This window comes from Aplidium turbinatum, chromosome 1, assembly GCF_918807975.1.
Source record: "Aplidium turbinatum chromosome 1, kaAplTurb1.1, whole genome shotgun sequence".
Classification (NCBI taxonomy): Eukaryota; Metazoa; Chordata; class Ascidiacea; order Aplousobranchia; family Polyclinidae; genus Aplidium; species Aplidium turbinatum.
In genome coordinates, this window is record NC_137472.1 from 40007612 (window position 1) to 40030132 (window position 22521).

Sequence of the window (22521 nt, forward strand, 5' to 3'; positions counted from 1 at the left end):
GGATTGTGTAAATATCTACCATTATCAATCATTATACTAAATATCTATCTACCATATCATATCTACCGCCATTTCAATACAGTCCTGCTACCGGTATTAACTCTTCTTAAATCTCGTGAGTTAAAATCATTAAGATTAGATAGCAATAATAGTAGCTTAGATAATATGTTTCTGGTAAGATTTTGAAATTTTTTTGACTGTTGCTTACCAACCAAATCAGTTGTTCAAAATTTAGTTGTCTGGCCGTCGACAGCCACTGCATGTTGGCATAAACACGTAAGACCATTCTGCGTGTCCCTCGTAAGCAGCTAAGCACAATAAAGACAAGATCAACTGATTGTGAAAATCATCAGTAGTTTTTCATAGCTTTGATATGTTTGCCCAATCTAGGGATTTCCACGTTGTAGAGTGTAGACAACCACTAATCTTCTGCTTTTTAAGGTTAGACTGAGCTATTCAAGATTGAATAAATCAGGGAAACACCTAGCGTGTATGCTGACATTACTTTTAAGCACTGAGAGAGTTAGATCCAATGAAATTTCAGATAGGCTACACAACCAAGGGCGTAGTCAGGGGGGGGGGGCAATTGCTCCCCCGAAATATTTTTATACATACGACTGACCAACAGACTTTTAAGCTATCGGCCAATAGATATTGATAGACCGTCAGTGTCAGGTCTTGTGATGATGCAAATAAACATAACAGCAGTCCTAAGAGAACACGTAGCCCACCACACCTCAGACCTAATGTGTACATTAGATAGCGTAAGTAGGCTACTGTGCTGTATTTTGTGCGAAAGGTATTCATTGACAAACTGAAGCCTACCATTGAACCACTAGCCTATATTTACTCTTACAAATGTTTTAGTTTTATGTAACTTAAATTTAAATGTTTTACCCTCTGTTGCAGCATTACTTGACAGAGTTTTACCATTGATTTCGAACGAAAGTACTCTCAGCATACGCAATTTTAGGACATTTTTTCTAAAGTTTGTGGAAGAGACCCCCACAAAGGGTGTCACCTTCGGCGATAGGCTACGCCGTCGGGTTCACTTACACGTGCAATAGCTAGTACTCATTCTCCCCAATGGTAATAAGTGAACTTCATCCGGTCAACTGTTGAAGCGGCAATACTACTACTAGGGCAGTGGGTAGCCAGCCACGGTTTTACGAGAATTAGGCTAATTTGAATTACAGTTGCAATTTTTTCGTTTAGTTTTAGTTTTGGTTAGTTTAGTTATACAGCTCTGTATACCTTTCAGTATCAATTCGGTGGAAAATTTAAAAAAACGTCTGGCAACCTTGGGCAACGCTCGCCACATGATGCGTCAACTGTGAACTGGCCTTTAAACAGCGGTTGGTAAGCAAAACATTCAGAATATTGAGAAGCTTAAGCACTCCAGAAGTCCAGATACTCACATGATTAAAGCAGCATGAAAACAAAGCATGAATCCAACCCAAGTTGTATGCATTGTTCCACACTACAACTACAAGTAACAAATTCGCATTGACCAGTCAGTTACAAAGTACATTGAGCTTGATAGGGTTGGTGCAATATGGACATTCCCCAAAAACAACATTAAAGCTTTGTTTTGCTCCTGGGATGCTTTTGATCCATTGTAATAAACACTGATGATGAAACGCTTGGCCACATCTTCGATCATTACAAATCTAACCATAAAATGTGAAAATGAAAAAAGATTTTTTTAGATAGGCAAAGACCTGCAGTAAAGTGCATTGACAGGAAATAACTAGAGCATGGAATTTAGGCCTAACATAACCTAACGTTATTGCTAATTGAAATACTTTTGTGTGTTTGATTTTATCTAATACAAACACACTATGGGTAATTGGTGTGCATTGTGCAGTAGGGAGGGCCGTCGGGAACAGATCGCTTAGCAACTCGAGTTTCTTAGGAGGTTTCAGAGTGAGCTAGGCTATAGGGCTAGGTAACTAGGTTAAATAAGCAAGGTATGCAAGTAGCCTATATAAAAGGTGAAGGCATGGTATGCAAGTAAGTTAGCTACTAAAACTTAGGTAGCCTATATAAAAGGTGAAAGCAGGGTATGGGCATTGCAGGTCTGACCCTAGTGGGTAAGTATAAAAGTGAAGGCAGGGTATATGGACTACTCACACTCAGGTATCAGGTAAGTATCAGTGCTCAAAGAAGGCAGAACAGTAGAGTGTTAGCCTACTGACTGAAGCAAGTATAATTGGGTTCTGTTTCAGTGAAAAAGTTATTCACAATTTAGTGAAGTGGAGGGAAGTTTAAAACACAATTCGCAACTTATTACAGGTATTGAGTACCGGTACAGTAATTCGTAGTGGTGGTGGTAGCCTACCAGTTGTATTTTACATTAATTGACTGATTACAAATAATCAGTACCGGTGGCAGTTAATCAACTAATTGCATTACAGGAAGAAAATGGGACTGCGCAAAATGGCGGAAGCAGCGGAGACTAAGATAACAAGTACCTATGATTTCGCCACAGTGGCGATCAATCACGCGTGAGGGAGTGACCAAGAAGATTTTGAAGGAATCGGCCTTGGTTAAGACGAAGAATAAAATCCCGATGGCGAGAAAGACGGCTGAATGGAAAGCTTCAGTTCAATGGCCAGTCTTTGCCTCGACACTCTTTTCGACATTGCTGAATTTTCAAATTGCTGCATTCACGTGAGGTTGAGTTCGTTAAATGCCGCTGAATGGAGAGCAGTCCTTAACGTGCGTTACTCAAGCGAACACCATGAGAGTCGAACCAGCGCCGCTTGATCTTGAAGCTTCTTCGTTCCAGAAGTGACGCACTAACCAATTGAGCTATCGGGGCGGGCGGCAATACAAAAGAATCTACCAGAAAGTGCTTCCCTTTAGAGTGCTCGATCGGCAGAAAAGAACTCGAAGAGCAGAAGCGATGTACTTTCGATCTTCGTACAGTTGCGCATGAGGCGGAAAGGTATGGAATTCCGAGTTGAGCAGCAGCTGCCCTCGCAGCATTACTGGACATGAAAGATGATTTCAATCTGACGATGGTAGTCGTCAAAAACAAAAATGTTCTCCCGACATGCTGCAGCTATCTGCAAATCGAACTTCCACATTTCCGAAGTTTGGAACCGTGAATGGAAAGAAGTTGCGAGACCAACCCAATTCACAGTCCTTCCCAATACCAACACCCCACCTGGAGCAGAACTACCCCGGAAGGAATGGGTGAAGCTCAATCGCCTGCGGACTGGAGTGGGCCGTTTCAGCAGCAACATGTTCCAGTGGGACCTCGCCGATTCACCATCTTGTGCGTGTGGCTCAGATTTTCAAACTGCACACCACATTATCTATCAATGTCCTGTATACCGACCACAAGATAGATATGTGGACCTAACAACGCTCGATGAATACACAATCCATTGGCTGCTGAGCCTGCATGTAACAACGTGACCTGTGGCGGCCTCAACGCAAAAAGAAGTCAAAAACAAGCTCGTTCGTGCATAAAAACGGCTCCGTTTAGAGACGAATCAGGTCGCTTCTAGTTCGCTCGGCACAATAGTTGAAGGCCTTTACCTTGACGGCAGAAAGGATAAAACCCTTCTTTGATTGTTTTTGACTGTTTAGCGTCGTTTTGTGTATTTTCTATTTTTTTAATTATATACGTTTTGTTTTTTTTTGGGGGGGAAACGATTTTTTATTTTATTTGGGTGATATTGATTTTTTTGTGCGGCGTTTTCTCGCGGCCCGATCTAAAAAAGGTTTTCAGATCATTTGTTTGTGACCTGAGCCTTCTATCTGAGCTGAGTTGCTAAGTGATTTGACAAAACAAGTGCATTGACGGCCCTCCCTACTGTGCAGTCTACTAGAACATAGTAAAAGCTAATCCGTACACACACTCTGCTTTCACGATGAACTGGTAGCGAATGCACATTGGGATGTACGGTTTTTTACAACCTATAGTGAAACCATTCCTATAGTGAAACCATTGTTTATTGTCAGGAAATAAGTAGTTATGACCACATGTAAAATATTTTTTCTCAATTCCATGGTTTCAAGGTCCCAACTGCCACTTTTCTACATTTAAACAAACCTTATATCTACAGTCTGTACTAAAAAAATATGATAAACGTATCTCTTGAGTTGCATTAACCGATCTATTTTCTTGCTTCTGCTTCAAAGGCACCAAACCCAATATGTTAGCAAGTGCAACAATAACTTCTGTCCATTTTTTATTATTACGAGAACATGTAAGTTGAGTACTGAGCACACAAAAAAGTAGATACATTTTTGGTACACACTGTATGAAACCATTAACACTACTACAGTGTACTACAATGTTCAATGCATTCTTTCGGTGCTTTTCTACAACAAAATTTTGAAATATCAGTTTGAAAACAAACATTTCAAACGCTACCATAACACAAAAAGCACACAATCACATCAAAAACGAAAAACAAGATTGAAATTTATTGCAGCAACATTCAGGGCTGTGGAGGCAAGCATTTTTTCGGGAGCTGGATCCTTTTTTTTAATGTCTGGAGCCGGAGCTACAAAAATTTTATCCGCTTCAGCTTCAGGGCTGGGTATTGGGTAGCCTAATCTTGATTAGCTTAAAATCAAGTAGTAATACTGATAAACTGATGACATGAAGCTGCAAAATTACTACTTTAGTGTGCTTGCCCCTTTAAACAGAATTTTATATATGATATAATGCTACAATGCAAATTACTAAACCGTTGTGTCCTACTGTGGTAAATGCTATAAACGTACTTAATGGAGCCGGAACTGGAGCAATTTTTTAAAAATTTGCAGCTCCGGAGCTGGAGCCGGAGCTATTGCATGAATGCTTGATGGCTCCAAAGCTAGAGCCGGAGCTATTGGATAAATGCTTGATAGCGCTGGAGCCGGAGCCAATGCTCTCTTACAGTGGCTCCACAGCCCTGGCAACATTAAATGCTGCAAGTAATCAGTGCATCATCGGAAAAACATAACCTTTTATTCTATCACCAACCTCATTAATTTTTTCCTGTGCCTGCATATCATAGTATCCTTTACTTTTCCTTCAGTAATGCATTTTTTCACAAAACCAATTGCTCTTTCATTTGACATCTGGTTGTTTTTCAATGAATGCCAGATGTTTGGGGTAGCGAGTGATGTTAAATATGGTGAACATTGCATGGTCATTAGTGATGCAAGCCGCGCCGCGCCGCGTACGCGGCCGCTTTTGACTTTTTCGCCGCGTGCCGCGCCGCGTGGAAGGTTGAAATGACAAAGCCGCGCCGCGCCGCTTGCCGCGTAAACTTTCAAGAAATTAATTTTTCGTAAACGTAAACTTTCAAGAAATTAAACTTTCGTAAACGTAAACTTTCAACTTTTCAAGAATCAGCTATGAAACTTCAAATTTAAATTGGAAACACGGATCAGTTATTTTTCCCTTCGGAAACCCTAAGATGGAAAGCTATGCAAATGCAAATTGCAAATGGCTTGCAGTTGACAGGGTTTTAGGGCTTGCTTGTCAGGGAAGCTGTACGAATGTTTTTGGTTAGTAGCCTAGCTGATAAGCTCAGTTACCAGGCTATAGGCCTAGCGCAACTACCGCATTATTTACTATATCAGTTAGCCCAGTGAGTTCAGGCTATAAGTTTTACTCTTGTGTGTGTAGTTCATATAGCCACTGGCATTATAATTGCATTATTGCTTACAAAAAGTGTTCAAAAGTCCTGATACTGGATCCAGGAACATTCTATTTGTCTTAGTTTGTATTATGTCTTAGAACTTAGATGCATTGCTGATAAGAGAATATGATCTGGTTAGCCTGGCCAATTAGTGCACAACTGTATTGGTACTAGGTTACCAGTTATATGCCATGGATGCTTTTTCCTACAATTGACTTTCTAAACAATAACTCGTTAAAATATTTTTTTTTAATTTTGTAATTTGCGGTGTGCGGTGCGGTGCAGTGTCAAAGTTCCAGATAAATTGCGGTGTGCGGTGCGCGGATAGATGAGTCAGTTGCGGTGCGGTGTGCGGATAAAAATTTTGGGTTCGCTGCATCTCTAATGGTCATGTCATAAAAAGAGGCAAGTTTCTTTTTACTTCTCAGCAACTTTTTATTTAATGGGTTGGTAGTTATTTTATGGACATTCGGCTGATAGTAGCTGAAGTTGCCATTTTACAGTGTTACAAAACCACCATAAAATATTCTGTGAATGAATTGAATAAAGAAAAGTATAATGATATGCTGCAAGAGTGCAAGTACAATAGCTGTTTTTTTAAAAATAATTAATCTATTTAACTATTAGTTTTAGAGACTAATGAGTACTGAGTAGTGAGTAACTCATTCTAAGTCACAAAACGGCTGGGATGGGAAGCTGCACAGTTAGGGATGCACAATACAGAATATCGAATCTTAGAGATTCGAATCTCAACGTATTCGAATCGCATTTGCAGTTTCTTTTCGGATATCAGGATTTGAAAATAAATATGTTAAATGAACAGTGTGCGATGTTAAACAAATGTAAAGTTGATATTTTCCGTCTTGCGCGCCGACTTTTTTCTTCGTGGACTGTTTGTTCTAAGCGACTTTTTTCTTCCTTCATAAGGTTTGCGCAGTTATCAGAACTGCAGACACGCAGTGCGTTTCCGTGTGACCGTATGATGATGCTTGATGATGCATCGTACTATGATGCTTGATTTATCATATGTTGTACTCTGTTTGACATGTGATACTAATACAATTCAAAATAATGTATGTACAAATATTTTTGCTTTTGTTTAACATAATTTGGAAAAAATTGTAGCGTAACTTCAGAATACATTCGAAATTAAGTATTCTAGAATATTCTAGAATAGCCATTAGCCAGGTATTCTGTATTGTGCATCCCTATGCACAGTGCACATCCAGGCAACAGCCATTCATGTTTGTCAATTTTGAGTGGCCCGTTTGAGTTGACTACCTACCAGCAAACAGTACTAACAGTGCTGGACTATGTCACCGACAATCTTTAAACTAAACAGTTCAATATTTTATTCTTTATAACATTGAAGCAAGGCTAAAGTATCTTTGGCTAATGAGATTAATTATTAAACTTGCAATTATACTGCAAGTCGACCCCCGGCGTTTTCATAAAGCTGACTAGGACACTTTTGGGGCCCTTGCAGCAATTGTTTGGGGCCCTTCCAGCCCCATAGCTCTTTGAACCACAGGCTAGTGACCACTGTGGCACACTTTTTTATATATCTAACTCTTAATGTTACTCATAACTACAAAAAGCTTCAAAATCCTTTTTAGTGGTTAAAATTCACCTCCCCAGTACCATGATTTTACACCAAATTTGTTTCTTGAGTTGGGACCTTGAATTGTTAGAGTAGGAAAAAAATATTTGAGATTATGAGTTTTTAGCTTATTTCCCGACAAAAAAATTGGTTTCACTGAAAAATTAAAAAAAAAAAAATTGAAACCGTAGGCTAGCTACACCCTAATGCACATTGCAAAATGTTGAAATTCGCACAAATGCTTTTTAGATTCACCTGGTCAGGAATATCAACATCCAATCGAAATGCATAGCAAATACCACATTGCAAAGTCATGTCTTGAGATCCTGACACTTCCTTTGCAGGAAACTTAACCTCTAAGATCCGCTTTAAATTCTAAATAAAACAAGTTTGTTAGATTAGAACCCTGTTGAGTTCAACCCATTAACTTAATGCTAGGAATGTTTTCAAGAACATACTGCAATCTGAAAAATTATTAAGCATAAAGAACAGTCGTCAAATGAGCCTTTAGGGTTGAGGGTCTATCTTCTTGCTACCTCAAGTAGGCGATGTTCCCCGGACTACACCGGAATGGCCCGTTTTGGTGACTCCGATTCGGTGAGTCCGATTCGATGAGACCGAACTCTTTCGCAACCACCGAGGTCACGACGTTTTAATCTAAATAACCAGACATTTTTCACAAAAACCTGTTGTATATATTTACGCTGTAATAATATTTCATGTGATCGACGTAGACGCACAATCTTGACATCAAATGAAAGCATACATCGTCAGCTACCCGAAGATGAAAAGTTTTGCAATAAAATTTAAAACATTCAATGTACAACTAGCAACTTTTCAAACGGTATTTTTTCTAATTTCTAAAAAAAAATTAAAAATTGGCAGAAAAGTATACTTCATTATAATCTTTACTACCCAAGCATGATACAATAATATGAAAATATATGTAGTTCAATCGAATGCCAAAACAATTCTGCACATGAGAAAAATTTTACTTTGTTTCTGCGCGCAATGCTTTAGGAGATACAGCAGAATGAATAAGGATAGGTAAAGACTATGGATGGATCTGCCATCATTTACATTTTTTTTGCTTGAAACACCTTATAAACTTGGACGTATGGATATGTCCTTGGTCATCATGGTTAAAATCTCAAGACGTGTGTATACATCCGTGGTCGCGAATGAGTTAACGGGGAATTTTTTCAATTTTTTTTAAAATTATTGGGTAGGCTACTGTAGTCTAATTATCATTGCCGTTTTAGGGTTAGAGCAGTGGTTCCCAACCGGGGGGAATTCTCCACTAGAGGGGAATTTTGCAATTTTCAGGGGGGAATTTGGTTTTAGGATTGTCAAGCTTTTTAAGCCTAGAAAGTTGGCCTAGACCAGAGCTTTAAAGCGTTAAGGAGGAGCCCTTAACTCCCGATTAGTTAAGCAATTGTGCAGTGACATGGATGCAAACTATCACGTAGGCCTACTTCTTTTTAATGCAAATACTCGATGGCTTTCAAGAGGAAACGTAACCAAGCGAGCAAAGGTACTAAAAGGCTCTGCTGTCCTGATCGCGGAGGAACTACGTTTTTTCTGACCTGTACCTTTCGACCAGCCCGGCTTTGGTGGCCCTTCCAGGGGCAGATGCCAGTATTGCTCAGCATTTAAAGATGCTTTGCAAGCTTTCACTACCAAACTTGATGAATAAAAGAGAAAAGTTAGCATGAACAATTAAACATGTCACCATATTTAAAGAATTATTATCGGTGCTGGTTATTGACGGCAAAGAACAAGTTCTTCCAGAGTTGGAAAAAGAAATGATTTTGTAACATCTCACAGCAATAGAACTGGAATTCATTTGATATTTTTCCTGAAATTTATGACGATGAGCTTGATTTAATACGAAATTCATTCACATTGTTGATGGAAAAAACTTCCCGATAAATTGCAGAATGAATTTTTAGAACTCAAAAAGGATTCTTGCACAAGAGACGTATTCAGAGAAAAATCTATCACTGGATTTTGGCCATTAATGTGTAAATGCTATCCTAAAGTGGCAAAGAAAGCTATTTGCAGTATCCTTCCGTTTGCTTCCACTTATCTATGCAAATCAGGTTTTTCAACTCTTGCAGATGAAAAGAAAACAGAGAAACAGATTAGACATCGAGAATGATATTTGTTATGCTCTTTCCAATACTCTTTCATCACATTCATGAGTTGTCGAAACAAAAAAATCACAAGCTTCACACAGACTGAATGCATTGACTCGTATATTTTGAATGTTGTTGGTTCTTGTCCGATCGAATTTGGCTTTGGATGGTGATGTCATATGTGGCTTTGGAGGCCCAGTCTATGATGGGAAGGACGTGGGAAAAAATGACATTGTATGGATGGTGGGAGACGTGGCAGTTTTAGCTTTTGTTTTGTAGTATTTCGTTTTTCATGGGCTTTTTGAATCCTGTTTTTTTTTTCGAAAATTTTCGAGCCTTCTCTAGTTCTTCTTCTCCAGAGTGATCTGTCACTAGCAAGTTGTTCCCATGAATCCAGATCAATGTTTGCATGGTTGAGGGAGACTTTCAGATGATCTTTGTATCTCATTTTTATTGTTTTTTTATTGAATAAAATGCTTTTCAGCAAAGTTCTTCATTAATTAAATTACTTAAGTATATATGAAAAGAAATATTACAGGCTAAAAAACTTATTACTGTACTAGTGAAAGTTTAGTTTATCTTACAAGACTTAGATTATATGTAATGTAAACGAGTTTTTAAAAAACAAAATTTATAGGGGGGGAATTTTAATCTGAATATTGACTAAAAGGGTCCACCGGATAAAAAAGGTTGGGAACCACTGGGTTAGAGGTTAGGAACTCACCGAATCGGACTCACCGAATAGTAGCAGACCCCCGACAGGCTAGTAGAGAACAGATATTAGGGTGGTTTGAAAATTTCTTTTTTGCAATTTCAATGTGGGGGGGGGGGGTTCTGAAAACTTAGCAAACCTTTAAAAAATAATATTTACACATTTTTTTTAGTAGGCAACAAAACCCAGCTCCCTCTACCCCCCAATAAAGGTCACAAAAAGGCAAATTTGTAATGCATGGATATATCAAAATAACATATTGACCTAGTTTGAGCAAAATCGAAGTGGGTCAAACTAGGAACTTTATGATTTTCAGGACGTTTGGCATGGAATGACCCAAATACCCTAAAACTGAATTTTTTTGAGTTATCGCAAAAACTAATGCATTTAGAGAAAAACTCCTATTGATGACACATAGAAAATTAGAAATATAGATATTCTGCATCTTTTGACACCAAAACTGACTTTCTACTATGAGTAGTTAACAAGTTAGAGAATTTTTTTACTAAATTTGACCTTTCGTGATTTTTGTTGGGGGTAGGTAGCTGGGTTTTGGGGCCTACCAAAAAAAATTGTGTAAATATTTTTTTTTTTAATTTGCCAGGTTTTCAGAAACCCCCCACATTGAAATTGCAAAAAAAAATTTTCAAACCACCCTAACAGACATTGATGTTCCAACAAGCAATGCAGTTTAAAACAAGTACATGATTCTCGTTCCCTTTTTTAATTTCACAATGCAATACGTAGTAACACACCTGGTAAAGCGATAAACCTTCATTCCATTCTTCCAAATTTTGAAAAAACTTTTCACGTAATGATGAGATTGCCCAATCAGCTCCAAGAAAGTGACATTCAGGAACTACGCTCATGTTGAACGGATCCACGTTTACTTGGATAGAACAGCTACTTCCTAATAAAACACAAAAATGAAAAGAAATAAAAAATTTGTAGGACTTGGACAATGCTACATCAAAGTTGCTCGAACTACATCAAAATTATTCTAGTTGTTCCGACAGTAAATCTGAATAAGTTAAATACTAGCTAACTGCACTTAATCAAATTGTTGCACTTCTGAAAAATCGTTTTGAAACAAATCATTCCTCCAAACTATTCCTACTTCAAACAAATATAAAAAAGGGATAAATCACCATTTAAATCAAATATTTTACTGCAATAGTTGGTAAGAAAAATAAAGATTTTACTGCAATAGTTGGTAAGAAGAAAAATAAAGATTTTACTGCAAAATAAATATTTTATTGCAATAGTTGGTAAAGAAGAAAAATAGTGATTCATAAAATGGAATTCTCAAAAACATAAATTCACATGCATTGCACATTGTACAACAAAGGCCAAAGCCCTGGACTAAAACCACATACCTAAAGCAAGTCTGAAAGAAGTGGCAGCATGATTCGGGTTTTCTGGCTCTAAAATCCAGGTGTATTGCTTTAATTCATCAACCTCATTCCAAAGGCGTTCACACTGTTGCAGTGTTGCTTTAAATTGGCTGTACAAAGTAGCTAAATCACTATCTTTTGTCCACATGAAATTGAATGGCCCTGGCAAACATGTTGAAACATCTGGTGTTACATCCGGATACTGAGATGACAATGTGACATCAAGAAAATGATCTCTATCTTCTGCATCATTAGCTTTTAGCTTTAACTTCGTGAAATCTTCACTCACACATACTACCTTGCTCCAACCAAGCACCTAAAAAGTGCAATTATTGTAACAAAACAATGCAATTTTCAATAAAATTACCTTTAAACTTTTGCGTCTGCTACTATTCGGTGAGTCCGATTCGGTGAGAGCCCTATTCGGTGATTTTTTTGAATTTTTTTTTGAAAATTATCGGTACCGTAGCCTAATTATCATTGCCGCTTTCACATCGTTTTAACATCGCTAAACGTTGAAATAAGACCGTAACCCCTATCCCCTAACCCTATAACGGCAATGATAATTAGGCTATGATACACAACAATTAAAAAAAAAATCACCGAATAGGACTCTCACCGAAAAAGGCTCTCACCAAATCGAGCCATTCCGAAAATTTTCAGCACAATTTATTCAAATAGAGTCATATGATGCACCAATGCAGCATAAACAGTAAACACTGACACAAACATTTAACTAAAAGATGTTAGACAAAGACAGATCTTTTAAGGCAAAGTTATATTCTATGTAATGTCCATAAAATGTTGTAACTTTTGACAAAAATTTTGCTGTTGTCTTGTTTTGAAGAGCAATTTAGTGTGCTGCATCACTTAAGGTTTCACTGTAATACAGTGTCTACAAGCGGTTCAAGTATCATCATATTTGATTAAAACTCTTTATTATGTTAAAAATATGATAACGAATTCTGAATTATATTAATCATGGTCATTGGTCACACACGTTTTCTGTATCGTTTCCTGAAAATGTTTAATACTTTAACACAATTGTAAAGGGGGCGTTCTTCCTGGCTTTCAGCACAAGGCACTCAAGGCAATGGTTCGAAAACCTTTGTGGCATGAACTAGTAATGCCATACTGAAGAGCACAGCCTCATGGGCGAAACACAGCGCACTGTCAATTCTTGCTACAATCTGCTGCTGACAAACACTTTAACACAAGTGGCTATTTCAAAGACAATTAAAACTACTGATGTTTTGTTGTTTGACTGCCAAGAAACAGGTGATATTTTGTTGCCAAATACCAGGGTTGTTGGTATTTTACCCGACCCAAAAAAACCCGGGTGGGTTTTTTTAATAAAACCCACTTAAAAAAAACCAAAAAAACCCATAAAAAAACCCAGAGCATCATATTTGTCCAGTTTTTATTGGAAAATTAAAAAAATTTACAAAAACACTACAAGGCACTTACTGTACAACAAACTTTAAATTAGCACTTAAGGATGTGATTGTGAAGTAATTTCCAAGAATAAACTGAAAACGCAGTGGATATTGCACAGTACACAAAAATCAAGTAATGTCACTTTGTGTATACTACACTAAAACTCATTTATGCAAGAAGGCCTTATAGTTAAATTGGTGAAAGTACTACTCTACTGTAGTCTGTATATATGATGTGAAATGCAATTTAGGAGGCTATTTACCAATTACAGATTCTGGATTCTAACGCATGGCTGTTTCAGAGCATTTGCCTAATTGGCCACGCAATCGCTCAATTGCTCATCCATTACTATATATAATATATATATAAATGATAACTGCAGACAGTGCACACCGTTTCGACCTCCCGGTCTCATCAGTGCAGTAGTTACACTGGAATAATGGCCATGGAGATATATATACCTCCATGTGACATTTTCCCATTTGTGGTACCTAATCAGTGACCAAAAATGGTACTACAGCCAACCTTGCCAAAGTGCTCAAACTGCAAGCAGTGAGCTTTGCGCAATGCATAGCAAGGTGCCTCCAGTAAAGTGCTCAATTGGCATAAACCAAGAGCGTCAATAACTGCAGACAGTGCACACCGTTTCGACCTCCCGGTCTCATCAGTGCAGTAGTTACACTGGAATAATGGCCATGGAGATATATATACCTCCATGTGACATTTTCCCATTTGTGGTACCTAATCAGTGACCAAAAATGGTACTACAGCCAACCTTGCCAAAGTGCTCAAACTGCAAGCAGTGAGCTTTGCGCAATGCATAGCAAGGTGCCTCCAGTAAAGTGCTCAATTGGCATAAACCAAGAGCGTCAATAACTAATATATAAATATATAAATAATAATATAATAATAATAATATATATATATATAATAATAATATAATAATAATAATAATAATAATATATAATAATAATAAATAATAATATAATATAATAAATAATAATAAAATATAATATAATAATAATAATAAATAATAATATAATAATAATAATAATATATAATATATAATAATAATATATATATAATAATAATATATATATAATATATATATAATAATAATATATAAATAAATATATAATTATATAAATGATATGTAAAAAATATTTAAACATGATGGCATAAATGCTCCTTGCCTTCAAATCTAAATAAATGATGCAATAATGTGATTTCTATCACAGTAGCATCAACTTGGTATAGAAATCAGTGGATGATGCAACATCCAACTTGATCTTGAAACTAATGGATGATGCAACATTCAAGCAACAACAGCCCTAGTGCATTATTTTATTGAGTTATGCAAGCATGTACTGTGAGTGAAAGGCAGTTCACTCGTAAAAAGTAGTTTTGAGGTGAAATAAGCATGAATCTACCTTTTTTGTCATCTTTTTTAAAAAACCCAATAAAACCCAAAAAAACCCGGGTTTTTTTAAAAAAACCCGGACGGGTTGGGCTTTTTTAAAAAAACCAGGGTTTTTCTCAACCCTGCCAAATACTAACTAATTGAACAGGTTAAATGCATTTTAATGGTAAAACATCACTTTTGCCTTTCTTGATGAAAAAAAAACACTCCTCACGAGCTAACTTCCCATGGAAGAAGAATTAAGCTTTGCATAGTGGTTAGTATTAGGCTACTGGTTAAAAATTCATTAGAATTCAAAACATCCAGTTTTCAATATTTATATATTATATATAAAAAACAATGAAAACTATTAATACTACAAAAAGTGCTCAATGCCAAGCAAAAAGGCAAAGCAGAGCGAATTAAATCATCACTAATTACAGTTGTAATATTTAGAATTAAATTACAGTTGTAATATTTAATATCTTCTCAGGAAGTACAGGTTTAGAGATTTTTTTTGGCAGATTAAATTACAGTTGTAATATTTAATATCTTTTCAGAATTATCGATTCTTTACTGTTTACATGTTTTTTCAGACCTTCTGATGATCCGTTAGGTGAAACAATTTGTAAAGGCTTCAGATAGTAATAACTACATTTGATTATATTATTATATATAATATTATATATAATTATCAGCAAACTTTTTGTAGTTGAATAAATAATGGTTTACATTAGCTCTGTCTTTTAAACATTGAGCACTTTTATTTGCAACTGCTGCAATCAATTTCTGGATTATATTATATAATATATATATATTCACTGGCACCGACTTACGGGGTTACGGGGTGGCCACTGGCCACGCCACCCCGTAACCGCTGTGACGGGGTAGCAGCCACCCCGTTTAGGTTACATTACTTGCTGCAAATAAATGTAATTTGAACGGACGTTTAAATCTTTTTTTGATCATTGGTTTTCGCTTCAAGTCAACGTAAAGCAAGAGGTGAACCAATACAGTATTGCGAAGAAAATGATAGTTTTTGTCACAAGCATAATACTCGCATAACATCAAGCAAGCTACGTGAAGATTACACAGCACATGGCTACGAGTTTTTTCCTTGTTGTTGTTGCGATCGTTTTATTTGTTACTTGTCATAAGTCATTGTTACATTTGTTAGGTTTACAATGGGATTTATTAATCAACAAAATACGATCTTTCCATTGTCTCCCTCAAAAATCTTTTTTGAAATTTTTTAAACTGCTCATGATATCGCTATAAATTATGCCAGCTATAAAATACTTGGAAATAAAATTGACTCGATGATTGATAGCTCCACCCCCTAAATAAATAAATGAATATCTATTTTCAAATTTCATTAAAAAAATGCAATTTTCGAAACTTTTTGAGTTTTATTTAAAAAGTGCACTTAGTAAAGTAGCAGTTTTAATGTTCTGCAAATTTACACGTTTACATGATTCTATTCGAGGAAAGCTACACCCCAATTCCCAATAATAAAAGCAACCTTTTTCAATTACTCAAGATTTTGCATAATGAATTATTTTCCGATTTTAATTGGAGTGTACTGTTATCTACTTCTACTTCATGCTTTAATTTCTACTTTGTTATCTACTTCATGCAGTAATATTGCGTGCCAATGCATGACAAACTGTGAGGCGGGAATTTATTGGTCTAACATAGGAGTTGCTTGTTACATCATAGAAAAAATCACGAAAAGTCGTCCTGTAAAAGTCTGAGGCGGGAATTTATTGGTCTGACATAGGAGTTGCTTGTTACATCATAGAAAAAATTACGAAAAGTCGTCCAGTAAAAGTTTTCGCCGACATTCCAGTTTTATTCAGCTTAAAGATGCCACCGAAAAAGCGTTCAACATTGCAGGTCATGTTTGTTGCGTCTAGTCAGGATTTCAGCCAGCATGAAAGTGACCAAACGCCTGAACGAAAGTGTGCCACTGCCAAAAGGTGTTAGCACGATCAGGGAGGTGGAAGAACCGAGCACGAGCAGGATAATCGCTGTTGAAGGGGGAAGCTTTCAAAAATCGTGGGAGAGCGAATTCCCGTGGCTAGAATATGATAGATGCAAAGATAGAGCATTCTGTCCGATTTACAACTATGTCGCAACTGCTTGATCTATTTGCAAGCAATGAAACAATTTCATTAATGCTTCCAACGTGGTCTGCAGTGTGAAAATATACTTATCGTTGCCTTCCACCACCTGCGAGGCGGAGCGATCGTTTAGTGCACTCAGGCGCATAAAAACCTACTTGCGATCTACCATGACGCAACAGCGATTGAACCACGTCCTAATTTTAAATGTTTATCAAGCAGAAACTGCAAGGTTACAACTTGACCAGTTGATTAACAGAGCTGCTGTTCGCAAAAATACTTTTGCCAAATGTTAAGTGTCAGAGCAGCAACGTAACAATAAAATTCACGACGTACCTCCTGTGCTTTGTTTTAAAGTTGCTTTGTAAATTATCGAGCTACAAATCAGGTGTGAAAAGGCAATTGCCATCTACGAAACACGCTTAGTAAAAATCAAACAAAAACATGCAGTTTGAAAGTTAGTGTGGATGTTTCTCAGCATATTTGCAACTATTGCAAGTTTCAAATAAAATAAAACAGTGGATAAAGACATGAGGAAATCGAAATGAATTTTGCCTTGGAAAAAATGTTTAACAACTAATGACATGTTGAGAAGCAGCGATCTTCCCGGCGTTAGCACTACCTGACATGGACGAAACACGTGTCTATCGCAGTTAAGTGTCAATTCTTGCTACACTCGACTGCCCAGAAACACAACTAATGACATATATATTATGGTTGTAGATGAAAAGTAGGTGAGAATACATGCCTCAAATTTAGGCCAACAACGACTGAAAATGGCTTTCACTTCAAAACACATAAACATTGTACTGCAACAAAATTTTATAAACTATAGCCTATTATATGCAGGCCTCGAAATTTGTACTTTTTTCCGGCGGTTAAGCATGTCCTACCGGACTGGCCCTTTCAGCGGACATTTAATATCTCAACCGGACATATTTTTGCATGTAGATTTTGCACAAAATCACACTAAAGTATTGTGTAGTCGTGTTTGTAGAAGATTTTCTACAACAGAATGACTCTGCAATGGTTGATGGCTTAATTAACCGACCCTGAAGTATACTGGAGCAGGTTGCTTGCAAATAAATCAGTGCGTTAATGACAGTCGTGTAATGACGCAATAAACACAATTGAAAACAACAATCCAAATTTCCTTATTACAAAAGCAACTACGATCACTTATTCCGTGGCTTTCGCGTTATAGAATCGTTGTGCCAAGCGATTACTGCCGGCGCGGGTCGTAAATCTCCAGCTCAGGACCGTCCAGACAAATGCGCATTAGTGACTCAATAGTGTTAGTGTTAACTAACTAACACAATAGTGTTAGTCTAATACCCTCCCCTTCCTTCTGTGCAGAAATTCTATTTCTATCAGTATCAGCGTGAATAAGGTCGCCACATTCGCCTGGGCACGTGCGGAGCCCAGCTGAGACTTGCTTCTCTGTGACGTTTCTTTTTAACAAACGATCAATGTAACGCAATAATCCTCATTGTTAAAATTAGAATACATATCCTGCCGAAAAGTTCAGACAACTTTATTTCAAGGCAACATTGCAAGGCGTTGAAATGATGTAAAAATGGCTACTTTTGCCATCAGCTCGTTAACCACGCCACTCTAATGTGATCTTTAAAGCAATTGCCTGTACTATTTGTTTCAGCTCCGTATTTGTTCGCATTAAACAAACAATTGTAACAATTCAAATTTAAAATGTATTTTTGCTGCATTAGCTCTATTTTTGTCAAGAATTTTGCGGCGGTCATTTATGACCGACCAATGAATCGGCTTCGGCAGACATTCGAGGTCATTCCGGAGGTCATGTCCGCCATGACCGCCGGACTTTCGAGGCCTGATATGTATCATATTTTAGAGTAACTTGCCCATTAATGCCCAACAAACACTTAACAACAATGCTACGGTATGCCTGGATATTCATTAAGACAGCTTCAAAATATCAACAGCCATATAGTTTTCCTAAACTTCTAAAATGTGTTACAGAACAGTTGCACTTAGATGTTTTTGAACTAGACTATTAAAACACAGTGAATTATCATGGAAAAATGTGTGCATATCTTACCAATTCACAAAAATTTGAGAGAATATCAGCTATTTTACAATCTACACATAGAATAGTATGTCATCTACCTTGCTTTAATAATTTAATATATTAACTGAGTCTGCACTGTAGCTTAGCACCCACCTGCAAGTGGTTTAAAACAATATCATAAAAAGCTGGATTACAGATTTCTTCATATTTTTTGTCCAAACTATTTTCAACAATGGATTTCAGTTCATTGAGAAATTGGTCAGTACTCTTGCATTCATTGAACCGTTGCTGTAGTAACTCCAAATGCTTATGGACACAATGGCGAAGCTTCCAGTCACAATATATCCTTTGAAAATATACACATTAATATACTATCATAGCTCATCGCTTAGAATAAGCTAAGTATAACTTTTGTACAAATAGCCTAGACCTGTACTGAGTCATTAAAACAAGTAAAATGTTTATGGCCTATTTTTGTAAGAAAAATGTCATGAGGCAGAATATGAAGTTGCCAAAGGGAAGTTATTAAGAGTTGCTAGATGTAAGTCAACAATATGTCATATATTTAAGCGATTTAAGAGTTATCTGTTACCGGAGATACTGGCAGAGGTGGGCAACTGGGCATCTCCTACTTTCAAAGTAGCATGCTACCCAGGCTAAAGTAGCGCACTACCGCCACTTCTCTTGGGGTCCACGTCTTTTAGGCGCAGACAGTTAGGCGCCGGTCAAATAGCGTCTAGATATTTAGGTGCGGAGCACTGTGGCGCCCGTTCATTTAGGTGCTATTCCTAGTAAAGTCTGCAGATTGTATCAGCTTGGCAGGTAGGGCAATGCTTTTCACACAAAATGTTATATTGAACAGAAAAATATGTTGTTTTGGTAATGCGGATGTGGAGAGGTGCGAGACAACGCTCTATTACTCTTGATATTAGCACATTTGCTTTGCATCCTGAACACAGGTTGCAGCCAGATGGAACCTTACTTAATCTGTTATTTTTCGCAATTACTTCTACTCGGGATGGATTGGTCGTGTGGCAAGTACCTATGAGACAACGCTCTACTACATGAATACATTTCTATGGGCTATATGAAGCCTGGCTACAAGTTGCAAGCATAATGGTGCGACTTTGCTCGTTATTAAACCTAGTCGGGGTTTTGACGGAAAACTAAGTTACTGTTCACTCAAGCTTACCACCCGCTTGAATATAGGCTATATATATTTTTATAGCTTGAATATATATTTTACTTATATATGTGTAGTGTAGTTATTATTTTACTCTAAAAGTGAACTCAGTCATGTTCGAAAATTTGAAACCTGGACTAGCAACAAATAAATGCCGAACACGCGCATTAAAAGACAATATATTCTTCAGTTCAATATAACATTTTGTGTGAAAAGCATTGCCGGTTTAAGCAGCTTCACTCACGGAAGCCATGACATATTATTTTGTTCAATAGAATATTTTGTGTGAAAAGCATTGCCCTACCTGCCAAGCTGATACAATCTGCAGACTTTACTAGGAATAGCACCTAAATGAACGAGCGCCACAGTGATCCGCACCTAAATATCCAGACGCCACAGTGTGCGCGCCTATTTGACCGGTGCCTAACTGTCTGCGCCTAAAAGACTTGCTCCCTTCTCTTGCTCCTTTTGTCAACTTAAACTGACGCAGAAAACACTTTGTGATGTCAAAATGACCTTGACAATAAATGATATCATTCGTCTACACTGCTGTTCTATCGTCATGACAGAAAACAAGTTCTAGATGAAATTCATTATTATGCATCTTTCAAAAACACAAGCATTTCAAAATGCAAGTCGCTGAGTCAAGCCAGCTTTAGCACGTCTTTTTAGAGAAAAATCTCTCCATCGCAGCACTGCAAGAATTGGGGTGTTGTGTTTAATAATAAAGAGACGTTATAAATCGACATTAGGAAAGCCCAAGGACTTGCATCTGTCTGAAAAAAAGGCCTTCACAATTAACTTTTCATTCCATACCAACATCTCATGCAATGGCACCAACACACTAAAAAATTTATTCTCTGAGTCGTGACTGATGTTGGTGTCAATTTTATTGGTATTATTCAACGTGACTTGATGTCTCGGACCGCAATAGTCAAATGATTGCTGCTTTGATTTTTTCATGCATTGCTTCCATAAAAAATCTCAAAAACCAGTCATTTTTTCACTTTTAAATTGGAAAGTAGCAGGAGTATGACCAAAAGAAATGTAGCAGAGTCTCTCAACTACTTTGAACAAATAGCACCACTGCTCCAACAAAACTGTAGCGGTGCTACCACTACCAAAAAACGTAGCGGTGCTATAAAAGTAGCGCACAACTGTCCATCTCTAGATACAGGTGCAACGGTCCACGAGTTACCGTAACTTCCAGATCACCTACACGCGGTCCAGAAGTGACCAAATGAGGGTTGCCAGATTGGGTGGTCGCAGCAGCTTTAACAAAAGTAATAAGAAAGTTCAAACAAAACTTTGACAAAAATCATTGTTGTGCTTAAATGAAAAATATGTACCTTTGCTTTAATCTAGCAATATCACTTCAATTTTTTTTCTTATTGTAATTGACCAAAAAACTTTGTGAATGATCCTTTGTGATGCATAACAATACCACTTTGTTCAAAAATTTTTCCCATGGGCGTGAGAGTTAATACAGAGCTTCAACTTCAATTATGTGAACCTCAGAAAGATCCGTTTTTGCTGTCAAAAAAAAGTAAAATCCTGCAAGCGTTTGGAAGTTAGTGTCAAAGAAGAAGTTTCCCCTTTTAAAAGATGCTGTTTTGAACCTGTAGGCCACTCGATGATTAAAAGTACACACATTTGCGAATGTACACGTTTTTGACAATGAACGATATTAAAACCAAAAATCGAAATCAACTTGGAAACGAAGCTCTTTACGCTTGTGTTTGCATGGCCACAAACTACGATTGTCGTGGATACCAATGCTATTGTCTAAAATTAAAGTTTAAAGTTGATAAAGTTAAACATGATCCCCCATTTGGGGTGAAACAAGCTGTAGAGGTTTTAGAGAGTAGTAACTACATGCCATAGGCTATGTATAATTTGCCAGCAATAAGCCTATGAATCGCTATTTAAAAACGGGTCCACGTCTTTTAGGCGCTGACAGTTAGACGCTGGTCTAATAGGCGCGCACACTGTGGCGTCTAGATATTTAGGTGCGGAGCACTGTGGCGTCCGGTCATTTAAGTGCTATTCCTAGTGAAGTCTGTAGATTGTATCAAATATATTGTTTTGTTAATGCGTGTGCGTTGTTGGTCATGGCTTCAGTGAGTGAAGTTGCTTAAACCGGCAATGCTTTTTCACACAAAATGTTATTTTTTTGAATGCTTTTTCCGAAACCGGCAATGCTTTTTCACAAAATGTTATATTGAACAGAAAAATACGTTGTTTTGTTAATGCGTGTGCGTTGTTGGTCATGGCTTCAGTGAGCTGCTTACACGGCAATGCTTTTTCACACAAAACGTTATATTATAATTTTAAGCAAAAAGTTTACGTAATTTAGCCTACAGTCTTTTTGATCGAGAAATTCCAAACTAAGGGGTTGCCTAGTCAGTTTTGACTGCCAATTCCAATGAGTGAAAGAAAAAAAATCCACTGCGTCCCCATCTTTAAGAAGTCCTCATCTGATAACTGCGCCGCCAAAATATTTTTTCTTAATTAGCCAAAAAAGGACAGGCAAAGACTATGGATCTGCCATCATTTACATTTTTTTTGCTTGAAATAGGCTACTTTTTAACCTTGGACGTAGGGATACTTCCTTGGTCATCATGGCAAAAATCCCAAGGCGTGTGTATACGTCCGTGGTCGCGAAAGAGTTAACTAAAAATGAACTCAATAATGTTCGGAAGCTTGAATAATTTATTGATAAAGCTTTCACCAACGCAAACTTGGACTAACAACAAATAAAACAATAATAAATCAATAAAACAACAACATATTTTTCTGTTTAATATAACATTTTGTGTGAAAAGCATTGCCAGTTTAAG

General features: G+C 37.2%; 1 protein-coding gene across 1 annotated transcript in view; it reads right to left on the minus strand.

Moving 5' to 3' along the window:
* Positions 1–1514: 1514 nt before the first annotated feature.
* LOC145765637 (E3 ubiquitin-protein ligase FANCL-like) overlaps positions 1515–22521 on the minus strand; it is a 39915-nt gene continuing 18908 nt past the window's right edge. Inside the window, exons 2-6 of the mRNA XM_082577472.1 lie at positions 18652–18844; positions 11478–11811; positions 10857–11011; positions 7507–7626; positions 1515–1670 (exon numbers count right to left, since the gene is read on the minus strand). Of these exons, the coding sequence (XP_082433598.1) occupies positions 1515–1670; positions 7507–7626; positions 10857–11011; positions 11478–11811; positions 18652–18844 (958 nt within the window). The remainder of the gene's footprint in view (positions 1671–7506; positions 7627–10856; positions 11012–11477; positions 11812–18651; positions 18845–22521) is intronic.